This window comes from Cherax quadricarinatus, chromosome 53, assembly GCF_038502225.1.
Source record: "Cherax quadricarinatus isolate ZL_2023a chromosome 53, ASM3850222v1, whole genome shotgun sequence".
In the NCBI taxonomy this organism is placed as follows: domain Eukaryota; kingdom Metazoa; phylum Arthropoda; class Malacostraca; order Decapoda; family Parastacidae; genus Cherax; species Cherax quadricarinatus.
This window is the reverse complement of record NC_091344.1, coordinates 22,358,505-22,371,036: the sequence shown is the minus strand read 5'-3', so window position 1 is coordinate 22,371,036 and position 12,532 is coordinate 22,358,505. Positions and strand designations below refer to the sequence as shown.

At 46.0% G+C, this 12,532-nt stretch overlaps 1 protein-coding gene across 2 annotated transcripts in view; it reads right to left on the bottom strand.

The window, feature by feature from the left end:
- The window catches only part of LOC128692383 (uncharacterized), a 35,216-nt gene that overhangs the window by 18,074 nt on the left and 4,610 nt on the right, over positions 1-12,532 (bottom strand). For both annotated transcript variants that reach the window (XM_070096468.1, XM_053781534.2), the window contains exons 2-8: positions 9,403-9,520; positions 7,476-7,544; positions 6,806-7,023; positions 3,873-4,076; positions 3,336-3,418; positions 3,002-3,148; positions 685-751 (exon numbers count right to left, since the gene is read on the bottom strand). In XM_070096468.1, coding sequence (XP_069952569.1) covers positions 685-751; positions 3,002-3,148; positions 3,336-3,418; positions 3,873-4,076; positions 6,806-7,023; positions 7,476-7,544; positions 9,403-9,514 — 900 coding nt within the window. In that variant the 5' untranslated portion in view covers positions 9,515-9,520. The remainder of the gene's footprint in view (positions 1-684; positions 752-3,001; positions 3,149-3,335; positions 3,419-3,872; positions 4,077-6,805; positions 7,024-7,475; positions 7,545-9,402; positions 9,521-12,532) is intronic.

The window sequence follows — 12,532 nt, the reverse complement described above, 5'->3', positions numbered from 1 at the left end:
GGTAGTAGGTTGGTAGACAGCAACCGCCCAGGGAGGTACTACCGTCTTAGCAAGTGAGTGTGAAACGGAAACCTGTAACTGTTTCACATGATGGTAGGATTACTGGTGTCTTTTTCCTGTCTCATAAACATGCAAGATTTCAGGTATGTCTTGCTACTTCGTCTTACACTTAGGTCACACTACCATACAGTTACAAGCATGCATGCATATATATATAAATATATTATATATATATATATATATATATATATATATATATATATATATATATATATATATATATATATATATATATATATATATATATATATACACCCCTCTGGGTTTTCTTTTATTTTCCTACTAGTTCTTGTTCATTTCCTGTTATCTTCATGGGGAATTGGAACAGAATTCTTCCTCCGTAAGCCATGCGTGTCGTAAGAGGCGACTAAAATGCCGGGAGCAAGGGGCTAGTAACCCCTTCTCTTGTATTTATTACTAAATTTAAAAGGAGAAACTTTCGTTTTTACTTTTAGGCCTCCCTGCCTCGGTGGGATACGGCCGGTGTGTTGAAAGAAAGAAATTATATATATATATATATATATATATATATATATATATATATATATATATATATATATATATATATATATATATATATATATATGCAATGGACAGTTGGGTTACACAACTTGACATACTCACATGGGAAGCAACGGCCACCACTTCATTATCAGTCTTGGGATTAACAGCGTAGGCTCTCCAACCGAATCTGTGAATATAATAAATCTTATGTATCATCAGCCAAGCTACATAAATAGCCGTACGGTAATGTTTCTTTCACTCAGTAACAATCACGCGAACCAGCTGTAAGTGTAACTAATAAAGTCATTCTGAAGCTGCTTCCTGTCCGGGCGGCTCTGCTACGTAGGAGTTCTTAGTAAGCAGGACTTTTACATCTCGGCAGACTTGGAAGACGATAGAGGAGTGAAGATGTCATACCTGATGTAGCACACTGATGTCATTTAAGGATTCACAGAGTCTGCTTGTACGAGTCATGGGGTAGCGCAGAGCTTGTAAGAGTCATGGAGTGCCTTTGTAATAAGCGGTAATCGGATATGACTCAAGGAAGGGGAGGGTTACTCCAATTCTTTGGATCAAGTGACCTTCGCGGCGCATGTAGCGACCTTCGCCAGCATCGTAGCACTCTCCTTCAAGGGACATCGTTGAAGAGCGTATGTGAAGTGGGGGGTGACTTGCTCTGTTGACATGTGTAACTGTTGGATATCATTGGACAGCGTTCCAGACCATGGAGCTGAACTCTTCTCCAGGCTGAGGGACTGATCACCTTGTTCCAGACCATGGAACTGAACTCTTATCCAGGCTGAGGGACTGATCACCTTGTTCCAGACCATGGAACTGAACTCTTATCCAGGCTGAGGGACTGATCACCTTGTTCCAGACCATGGATTGACCACCTCGTATCTCCAAGGTTGATGGACTGATTACATCTTCATTTCTCTACTACACCTGCTGTCTCTGTTTTTGACTGAAGAAGCCTACTGTGTAGGCCAAACGTTTCAACAATAAAGATCCCAAACTGTTGCACATGTGTCTTAATCAACTGGTTTGTATTTTATACCATTTTTGAACATAAGTGTCGTGTTCTGTTGAGATGAATTGAACAATGTGTTCAATTCAATTCAAAGTTTATTCTCTATAAGGATTACAATGTTGAATTTACAGAATTTGGTTATTGTGTGGTTTACATGTAGTTAAATAATGATTACAGAGTGTACCACTAGAACGCCTAGCATGGCTAGGCATTTCGGGCAGACTTAGTTTAATTCTTTATTTTAAAATATTACAAATTATGAGGTAAGTTGGTATTATGGCTAAGTGACTAAATACTAGTTTGTGAGTTTAGCAATGTGAATGCTTTTGTTTTGGCACAGTACATAGTTCCAGTATTGGAGTATCACAGGATTCATTATTTTAAGATTGAGATTAATATTTCTGTTTATTCTCAAATGGGTGAGTAAGTGTGAACCACCAGGTGGTATTCGTGTAGTTAGTTGACGGGGTGTATCAGGGAGATAAGATGTTTTCTAATGGTAGTTTTGAAGGTGATGAATGTGTCTGCAGTTCTAGAGTTCTCAGGTAGGGTGTTCCAGATTTTAGGGCCTTTGACATACATTGAGTTTTTGTAAAGGTTTAGTCGGACTCGGGGAATGTCGTAGAGATGTTTGTGTCTGGTGTTATGCCTGTGGGTTCTGTCACAACTATCAAGAAAGCGTTTTAGGTCAAGGTTGATATTAGAGTTTAAGGTCCTGTAGATGTAGATTGCACAGTAGTAAGTGTGGATGTACTGAACAGGGAGTAAGTTTAGATCTATGAAGAGTGGGGGGGTGTGTTGCCAGGGATAGGATTTAGTGATTATTCTTACTGCAGCATTTTGTTGGGTTATTATTGGCTTTAGGCGTGTTGCTGCAGTTGATCCCCAAGCACGAATAGCATAGGGGAGGTATGGATAAATGAGTGGTATAGTGTGAGAAGGGCATTTTGCGGCACGTAGTATCGTATCTTGGAGAGGATCCCAACCGTTTTGGATACTTTTTTGGTTATGTGTTGGATATGGGTGCTGAAATTCAGGTTGTTAAGGGACACTGAAGGCTCAGGACGCCTTAGGTTAGGTAAGTTTGTCAGTAAACAGAACAAGTGTTTCCTGACGCGGGTCTTAGTCATATGCTGACCCGCGGCTGGAGGTTTTGGTCATCTTACGGAGGCCTTCCGCTGGCTTACTGATCCACCAGTTCTTAAAGCGTGAATACAAGAAACGTTGCAGAAAAGGCTTCTATTGTGACAACGTTTCGCTCTATACAAAACTAATTGGAAAATGACCGAAGATCTTAGAAGTAAAAAAAAAACTTTACGGGACGTGGCATCCTTTTAGAACCCCCAGTGATACATCAATTGCAAACTGAACTAGAATAAATTGAATATTTATAATATTAATACTCACTGCCACATGGGCCAGCCCACCTCTTTGGACTCTGGTGTCAGGTTCACTTCCACCTTGAGATCAGTAATCTTGTACAAGTTCCACCAACCTGTCTGGTCATGCACGTAGTACAGGCTGTTGCCCCGGTCAAACGAGGGCATCATATTGCTGAATAATAAAGCAAAGGGCGAATAAAATTAAGGGACTTAAATCTATTCTGTTACAATAGATTTATAACACTCTTAAGGTAAGTAAAATACTCTTATTACCAGATATTACGACATTATTGACATTACGCTATATAGATGTTACGAAGACAATGTAATGCTTGAGAACAGTAGCAGCAGACACTGACCTCCTGTTTTGACGGGTAATGATGATGTTGACTTGTTTCTGGTCGTTGATTTTGGCCACACACAGCTGGGTGTTCCACCATGGCTGTGACGTCACAAGGAATCACTGATATGGTTAACTGGGTTTAACACCTATCGACTACAAAAGGTATCATTAAAGTTGCTTGTCATATATTCTACAACAATGAGGAATATTTTAACCCTTTGATTAAAGTTTACTTTCAGTGTATATACGCTGAGAGGCACACATATCAGTGTGTATAAACAATGAGAGATATAAACACAGGCACACACGTCTCTGTAATTATGTTGTACGTGTTATAAATATGAAAAGATATTCTGATTATACCTTCATGTGGGAGATTAGATATTCTGGTATTTATACAAGGAACCTTACAGTTCATCATAAATATATATACTTTAGTTCTTTCGTGTGATCCACTCAACATCTTCAGAAACAAGATAATGAAAAAACAAACCAATTACATATTTCCTCCGTGTTTCATTCCGCATAAAACAAGGCACACCAGAAGCCATACCATCTGCGGGTGGTGCCACTGTATCCAGGCGAGGAGAGTGCCATCAGGGGAGACTGAGGGTGCGGCAAAGAAGTCAGCATCACTGGCCAACAGTGTCTCCTCACCAGTCTTGGCATCCAGCAGCACCAATGTGTTACACGGCTCCACAGCCTTGCCCTGCTTCACCACTTCGTGGTCCTCCACTACATACACAATGGCATCCATCTGCGTAGAAATTATTTTATTGGCGATTTCGTGAACGAAATGTTTACCCAGCAAATCAGGTTTCTTCAGGGCGAAACGCCTTGGCAATGAAGATATCCAGGTGTTGCACTTGTGATTTTATTTAACTACTTACAAACTATTTCTTTCTGCAATATACAAAGTGTAGCTTTACATATAGTAAAATATTGATAGGCACAAACAAAGCCACTAGCATGCGGAAATGTATTCAAGAAATACGTAATAACTTGTGTAAACAGAATCTGGGGCTCGCCCGAGGGATTACAAGCTCGTAACAAAACACTGTAGTGCTGGCCAACCTATGACATGAATGCCAAAGGTACCAGAACACTAAAATATTCTCGGACACATTAAAATATTCATGGCATATACGATTAACAATAATTTCGCTGCTCAAATTTCGAAATGGTCGCGGGCATGACGTCCTACAGGCTAACACATGTATCCAAAATAAGTTAGATTCCTTGGCCAGAGGCTTGCTAAAGAGAGGGAAACGAGAGGAGGACGGGGGATGGACAGAAAGAGATGGACTAGGTATGGAAGGATGGGAGAGGAGGACAAGAAGATAAGTGGTCCATCCACTTTTGAGTTGAACTTTACAATCCAAGTGAATGAATCACATTATGCCAACATGAAATGTATACAGAGTATATGTACAAGTGAGGGGGAGGGGATTAGGGGGAGGGGAAGTGGAAGAGGGGACGCAGGAGAGGGGAGAGAGGAGAAGCTGAAGAAACTAAAGAATACCTCCCCAGATGTATTTACATTTTTTTCATCTGAAGAAATTTTTTTACTGTTATATTGATCAGTGACCAGGAGAACATTAATAATAATTTTGGAGCTTCCACATGTATACTGAAAAAATATATTTAAAAAAAAAAAGAAGCATTCTCCGATTTTTTTTCCAGCGTGTGATTTTTTTAAGTCCCCTCACAAGATTGAAATCCTGGCTGCGCCACTGATTGGAAATGTTGGTATTGGAACTACAGGTTTTGGAAATCCAGGTACTGGAAATCCAGGTACTGGAAATCCAAGTACTGGAAATCCAGGTACTGGAAATCCAGGTACTGGAAATTCAAGTACTGGAAATCCAGGTACTGGAAATTCAAGTACTGGAAATCCAGGTACTGGAAATCCAAGTACTGGAAATCCAGGTACTGGAAATCCAAGTACTGGAAATCCAGGTACTGGAAATCCAGGTACTGGAAATCCAGGTACTGGAAATCCAGGTACTGGAAATCCAGGTACTGGAAATCCAGGTACTGGAAATCCAGGTACTGGAAATCCAGGTACTGGAAATCCAAGTACTGGAAATCCAGGTACTGGAAATCCAAGTACTGGAAATCCAGGTACTGGAAATCCAAGTACTGGAAATCCAGGTACTGGAAATCCAAGTACTGGAAATCCAGGTACTGGAAATCCAAGTACTGGAAATCCAGGTACTGGAAATCCAAGTACTGGAAATCCAGGTACTGGAAATCCAAGTACTGAAAATCCAGGTACTGGAAATCCAAGTACTGAAAATCCAGGTACTGGAAATCCAAGTACTGAAAATCCAGGTACTGGAAATCCAAGTACTGAAAATCCAGGTACTGGAAATCCAAGTACTGGAAATCCAGGTACTGGAAATCCAAGTACTGGAAATCCAGGTACTGGAAATCCAAGTACTGGAAATCCAGGTACTGGAAATCCAAGTACTGAAAATCCAGGTACTGGAAATCCAAGTACTGAAAATCCAGGTACTGGAAATCCAAGTACTGAAAATCCAGGTACTGGAAATCCAAGTACTGAAAATCCAGGTACTGGAAATCCAAGTACTGGAAATCCAGGTACTGGAAATCCAAGTACTGGAAATCCAAGCACTGGAAATCCAGGTACTGGAAATCCAAGCACTGGAAATCCAGGTACTGGAAATCCAGGTACTGGAAATCCAGGTACTGGATATCCAGGTACTGGAAATCCAAGTACTGGAAATCCAGGTACTGGAAATCCAAGTACTGGAAATCCAGGTACTGGAAATCCAAGTACTGGAAATCCAAGTACTGGAAATCCAAGTACTGGAAATCCAAGTACTGGAAATCCAAGTACTGGAAATCCAAGTACTGGAAATCCAAGTACTGGAAATCCAAGTACTGGAAATCCAAGTACTGGAAATCCAGGTACTGGAAATCCAAGTACTGGAAATCCAGGTACTGGAAATCCAAGTACTGGAAATCCAGGTACTGGAAATCCAGGTACTGGAAATCCAGGTACTGGAAATCCAGGTACTGGAAATCCAGGTATTAGTGTCGTGCCTAATAGGTAAAAACGGCCTATTAGCAAGAACTCATTTAAAATTAAGTCCTTTCTAAAATTTTCTCTTATACGCTTAAAGATATATTTTTTCATTTATATTAGTGTAAAAATTAATAACTTTTTACCAAAAGAACCTTAGAAAACTTACCTAACCTTATTATAATAAGCGAAATTATATATTTTAGATCATTTTACAATAATTTAATGATAAACACAAGGAAATATGTTTTTTTCATTAGGTTCAGAATGGTTTTTGCGAAATTATTGCGTACACAAATTTTCGCTTTCCTTATTCGGAAAGAGTGTTGCTATTTAAGCCAAAATCGCAAATTTTACCTATTCGGCACGACATTAGAACTGCAGGTATTGGATAAGCATATATTGGAACGACAGATATTAGAAAAATGGACAGTTACCAAAGGGCAATAAGAGCCATCTGTGTATCTTCTGTTGTGAGAGCGTGTGAGGCGGGTTGGTGCCACCTGTGGACCATCCTGCCGGTAGATGGCACCGTCGCCGCTGTGGGCGAAGTATATAGTGTTGTCGTACACCGTAAAGGCTCCTCCACCGTATTCATGAACCTTGGTCCTCACGTCGAACCCTTGATTAGTCCACCGCACGATTTCTCCGGTGTCTAAAAGCCAAGATTTCGTTAGGAATATCAGTTCATTATTGAGAGAGAGAGAGAGAGAGAGAGAGAGAGAGAGAGAGAGAGAGAGAGAGAGAGAGAGAGAGAGAGAGAGAGAGAGAGAGAGAGAAATGAGAGAGAATAATGAAAAATATTGGTCTATAAGGAATGTAAGTGCTTGCAACCTATTTAAAATTTCGAAACTATATAACCAATCCACAGTTGCTAAGAAATATATATATATATATATATATATATATATATATATATATATATATATATATATATATATATATATATATATATAGTTTAAAACTGTTACTAAGAGATCGTCTCTGCACTTCACTCCTACCCAGCTATCGTAAGTTCCTCCTTTTCCTCATTGAACTGCGATGGTAATGTCCATCGCACTCAGTTCTCCCGTCAATCCCATCAACTTATCCTTCTATCTGACGCACCTGGGTTGAAGTGGAAGACTGCAGTGTTGCCAGCCTCCTTGCACAGCCTCTCGCACCAGAACACACATCCTGAGTGTAAACATCCTGAGTGTAAACATCCTGAGTATAAACATCCTGATTATAAACATCCTGAGTATAAACATCCCGAGTGTAAACATCCTGAGTGTAAACATCCTGAGTGTAAACATCCTGAGTATAAACATCCTGATTATAAACATCCTGAGTATAAACATCCCGAGTGTAAACATCCCGAGTGTAAACATCGAGTATAAACATCGAGCATAAACATCCCGAGTATAAACATCCCGAGTGCAAACATCCCGAGTGTAAACATCCCGAGTGCAAACATCCCGAGAGTAAACATCCCGAGTCTAAACATCCCGAGTCTAAACATCGAGTATAAACATCCCGAGTGTAAACATCCCGAGTATAAACATCCCGAGTATAAACATCCCGAGTATAAACACCCCGAGTGTAAACACCCCGAGTGTAAACATCCCGAGTATAAACATCCCGAGTATAAACATCCCGAGTGTAAACATCCCGAGTATAAACATCCCGAGTATAAACATCCCGAGTATAAACATCCCGAGTATAAACATCCCGAGTATAAACATCCCGAGTGTAAACATCCCGAGTGTAAACATCCCGAGTGTAAACATCCCGAGTGTAAACATCCCGAGTGTAAACATCCCGAGTATAAACATCCCGAGTATAAACATCCCGAGTATAAACATCCCGAGTATAAACATCCCGAGTGTAAACATCAACATAATCTTTATATGGACAGATATTTTCATTATTCTTCGAAATTCGTAATGCCATTATTTTGTTATTAATACATAGCCATTTAGTTTCCATAATTTAAAGACAAAATAATAGCAATAATTAAAATAATGAAATAATGATAATAACAGTAATAATGAAATCTTAAACTGAGAATTATATTATTAAAAATATTGCCAACCCACACGGGCGGCCCAGGAAAGTGTGAGAGGAGCCACCTGACCCCCCTGTCAGAGGGACGTTGACCTGACCCCCCTGTCAGAGGGACGTTGACCTGACTTCCCTGTCAGAGGGACGTTGACCTGACCCCCCTGTCAGAGGGACGTCGACCTGACCCCCCTGTCAGAGAGACGTTGACCTGACTCCCCTGTCAGAGGGACGTCGACCTGACCCCCCTGTCAGAGGGACGTTGACCTGACTCCCCTGTCAGAGGGACGTCGACCTGACCCCCCTGTCAGAGGGACGTCGACCTGACCCCCCTGTCAGAGGGACGTCGACCTGACCCCCCTGTCAGAGGGACGTTGACCTGACTCCCCTGTCAGAGGGACGTTGACCTGACCCCCCTGTCAGAGGGACGTCCACCTGACCCCCCTGTCAGAGGGACGTCCACCTGACTCCCCTGTCAGAGGGACGTCCACCTGACTCCCCTGTCAGAGGAACGTCGACCTGACTCCCCTGTCAGAGGAACGTCGACCTGACTCCCCTGTCAGAGGAACGTCGACCTGACTCCCCTGTCAGAGGAACGTCGACCTGACTCCCCTGTCAGAGGAACGTGACCTGTCAGAGGAACGTCGACCTGACTCCCCTGTCAGAGGAACGTCGACCTGACTCCCCTGTCAGAGGAACGTCGACCTGACTCCCCTGTCAGAGGAACGTCGACCTGACTCCCCTGTCAGAGGGACGTCGACCTGACTCCCCTGTCAGAGGGACGTCGACCTGACTCCCTTGTCAGAGGGACGTCGACCTGACTCCCCTGTCAGAGGGACGTTGACCTGACTCCCCTGTCAGAGGGACGTCAACCTGAATCGCCTGTCAGAGGGACGTCGACCTGACCCCCCTGTCAGAGGGACGTCGACCTGACTCCCCTGTCAGAGGGACGTCGACCTGACTCGCCTCTCACAGGGGGGTCAACCTAACTCACCTGTCACAGGGTCAACCTGAGGCGCCTCCACCACCTCATTACTGGCCATCGTGGCCACCTCAGCGGTCACCGGTGATGCCCAGCTGCCGTAAGCTGCCTCTCTGGTACCCATGGTCACCTGCAACCAATAACAATTAAAAAATATTTAAATTACTAATACTATTACAACAGTAAGGAGATACTAGTACCAGTTTTTACATCCAGGTGAGCAGGAATTTATGGAAAATTGCCTATAAGTTTACCCTGCACGGGTATCGAACCCGTTACTTTTCCGTTGTGAGCCGACCAGTCTCACCACTCGCCTCCTTTACTCCCCAGGTCATTAACTATGACCTATTACGTTACTTCATTCTCTTGGCTCAGTGAGAGGTAATCAGTTTTGATGGAGAGATGACACTAGTACGACTATGTACGTTGCGGAAAGTTTACTAATGCACTAGTACGTTGAGGGGTGCCCAGTAACGCAGGACGTTGAGGGGTGCCCAGTAACGCAGGACGTTGAGGGGTGCCCAGTAACGCAGGACGTTGAGGGGTGCCCAGTAACGCAGTACGTTGAGGGATGCCCAGTAACGCAGGACGTTGAGCGGTGCCCAGTAACGCAGTACGTTGAGGGGTGCCCAGTAACGCAGGACGTTGAGGGGTGCCCAGTAACGCAGGACGTTGAGGGGTGCCCAGTAACGCAGTACGTTGAGGGGTGCCCAGTAACGCAGGACGTTGAGGGGTGCTCAGTAACGCAGTACGTTGAGGGGTGCCCAGTAACGCAGTACGTTGAGGGGTGCCCAGTAACGCAGTACGTTGAGGGGTGCCCAGTAACGCAGTACGTTGAGGGGTGCCCAGTAACGCAGTACGTTGAGGGGTGCCCAGTAACGCAGTACGTTGAGGGGTGCCCAGTAACGCAGTACGTTGAGGGGTGCCCAGTAACGCAGTACGTTGAGGGGTGCCCAGTAACGCAGTACGTTGAGGGGTGCCCAGTAACGCAGTACGTTGAGGGGTGCCCAGTAACGCAGTACGTTGAGGGGTGCCCAGTAACGCAGTACGTTGAGGGGTGCCCAGTAACGCAGTACGTTGAGGGGTGCCCAGTAACGCAGTACGTTGAGGGGTGCCCAGTAACGCAGGACGTTGAGGGGTGCCCAGTAACGCAGTACGTTGAGGGGTGCCCAGTAACGCAGGACGTTGAGGGGTGCCCAGTAACGCAGTACGTTGAGGGGTGCCCAGTAACGCAGTACGTTGAGGGGTGCCCAGTAACGCAGTACGTTGAGGGGTGCCCAGTAACGCAGGACGTTGAGGGGTGCCCAGTAACGCAGTACGTTGAGGGGTGCCCAGTAACGCAGGACGTTGAGGGGTGCCCAGTAACGCAGGACGTTGAGGGGTGCCCAGTAACGCAGTACGTTGAGGGGTGCCCAGTAACGCAGTACGTTGAGGGGTGCCCAGTAACGCAGTACGTTGAGGGGTGCCCAGTAACGCAGTACGTTGAGGGGTGCCCAGTAACGCAGTACGTTGAGGGGTGCCCAGTAACGAAGTACGTTGAGGGGTGCCCAGTAACGCAGTACGTTGAGGGGTGCCCAGTAACGCAGGACGTTGAGGGGTGCCCAGTAACGCAGTACGTTGAGGGGTGCCCAGTAACGCAGGACGTTGAGGGGTGCCCAGTAACGCAGGACGTTGAGGGGTGCCCAGTAACGCAGGACGTTGAGGGATGCCCAGTAACCCAGTACGTTGAGGGGTGCCCAGTAACGCAGTACGTTGAGGGGTGCCCAGTAACGCAGGACGTTGAGGGGTGCCCAGTAACCCAGTACGTTGAGGGGTGCCCAGTATTATTATTATAATCAAGGGGGAAGCACTAAACCCGTAGGATTATACAGCGCCTATGGGGGGATGGAAGGCATTCAGGCTTAATTCAGGGAACTGGAGCACAGATCCAATTCCCTAGATCAAGAGCCCCTCACCAGCGTCAAGGAGCCTTCCTTGAGGGGGGGGGGTGCCCAGTAACGCAGTACGTTGAGGGGTGCCCAGTAACGCAGGACGTTGAGGGGTGCCCAGTAACGCAGTACGTTGAGGGGTGCCCAGTAACGCAGGACGTTGAGGGGTGCCCAGTAACGCAGTACGTTGAGGGGTGCCCAGTAACGCAGTACGTTGAGGGGTGCCCAGTAACGCAGTACGTTGAGGGGTGCCCAGTAACGCAGTACGTTGAGGGGTGCCCAGTAACGCAGTACGTTGAGGGGTGCCCAGTAACGCAGTACGTTGAGGGGTGCCCAGTAACGCAGTACGTTGAGGGGTGCCCAGTAACGCAGGACGTTGAGGGGTGCCCAGTAACGCAGTACGTTGAGGGGTGCCCAGTAACGCAGGACGTTGAGGGGTGCCCAGTAACGCAGGACGTTGAGGGGTGCCCAGTAACGCAGGACGTTGAGGGATGCCCAGTAACCCAGTACGTTGAGGGATGCCCAGTAACCCAGTACGTTGAGGGGTGCCCAGTAACGCAGTACGTTGAGGGGTGCCCAGTAACGCAGTACGTTGAGGGGTGCCCAGTAACGCAGGACGTTGAGGGATGCCCAGTAACCCAGTACGTTGAGGGGTGCCCAGTAACGCAGTACGTTGAGGGGTGCCCAGTAACGCAGTACGTTGAGGGGTGCCCAGTAACGCAGGACGTTGAGGGGTGCCCAGTAACGCAGGACGTTGAGGGATGCCCAGTAACCCAGTACGTTGAGGGGTGCCCAGTAACGCAGTACGTTGAGGGGTGCCCAGTAACGCAGTACGTTGAGGGGTGCCCAGTAACGCAGGACGTTGAGGGGTGCCCAGTAACGCAGGACGTTGAGGGGTGCCCAGTAACGCAGTACGTTGAGGGGTGCCCAGTAACGCAGGACGTTGAGGGGTGCCCAGTAACGCAGGACGTTGAGGGGTGCCCAGTAACGCAGTACGTTGAGGGGTGCCCAGTAACGCAGGACGTTGAGGGGTGCCCAGTAACGCAGGACGTTGAGGGGTGCCCAGTAACGCAGTACGTTGAGGGGTGCCCAGTAACGCAGGACGTTGAGGGGTGCCCAGTAACGCAGTACGTTGAGGGGTGCCCAGTAACGCAGGACGTTGAGGGGTGCCCAGTAACGCAGTACGTTGAGGGGTGCCCAGTAACGCAGTACGT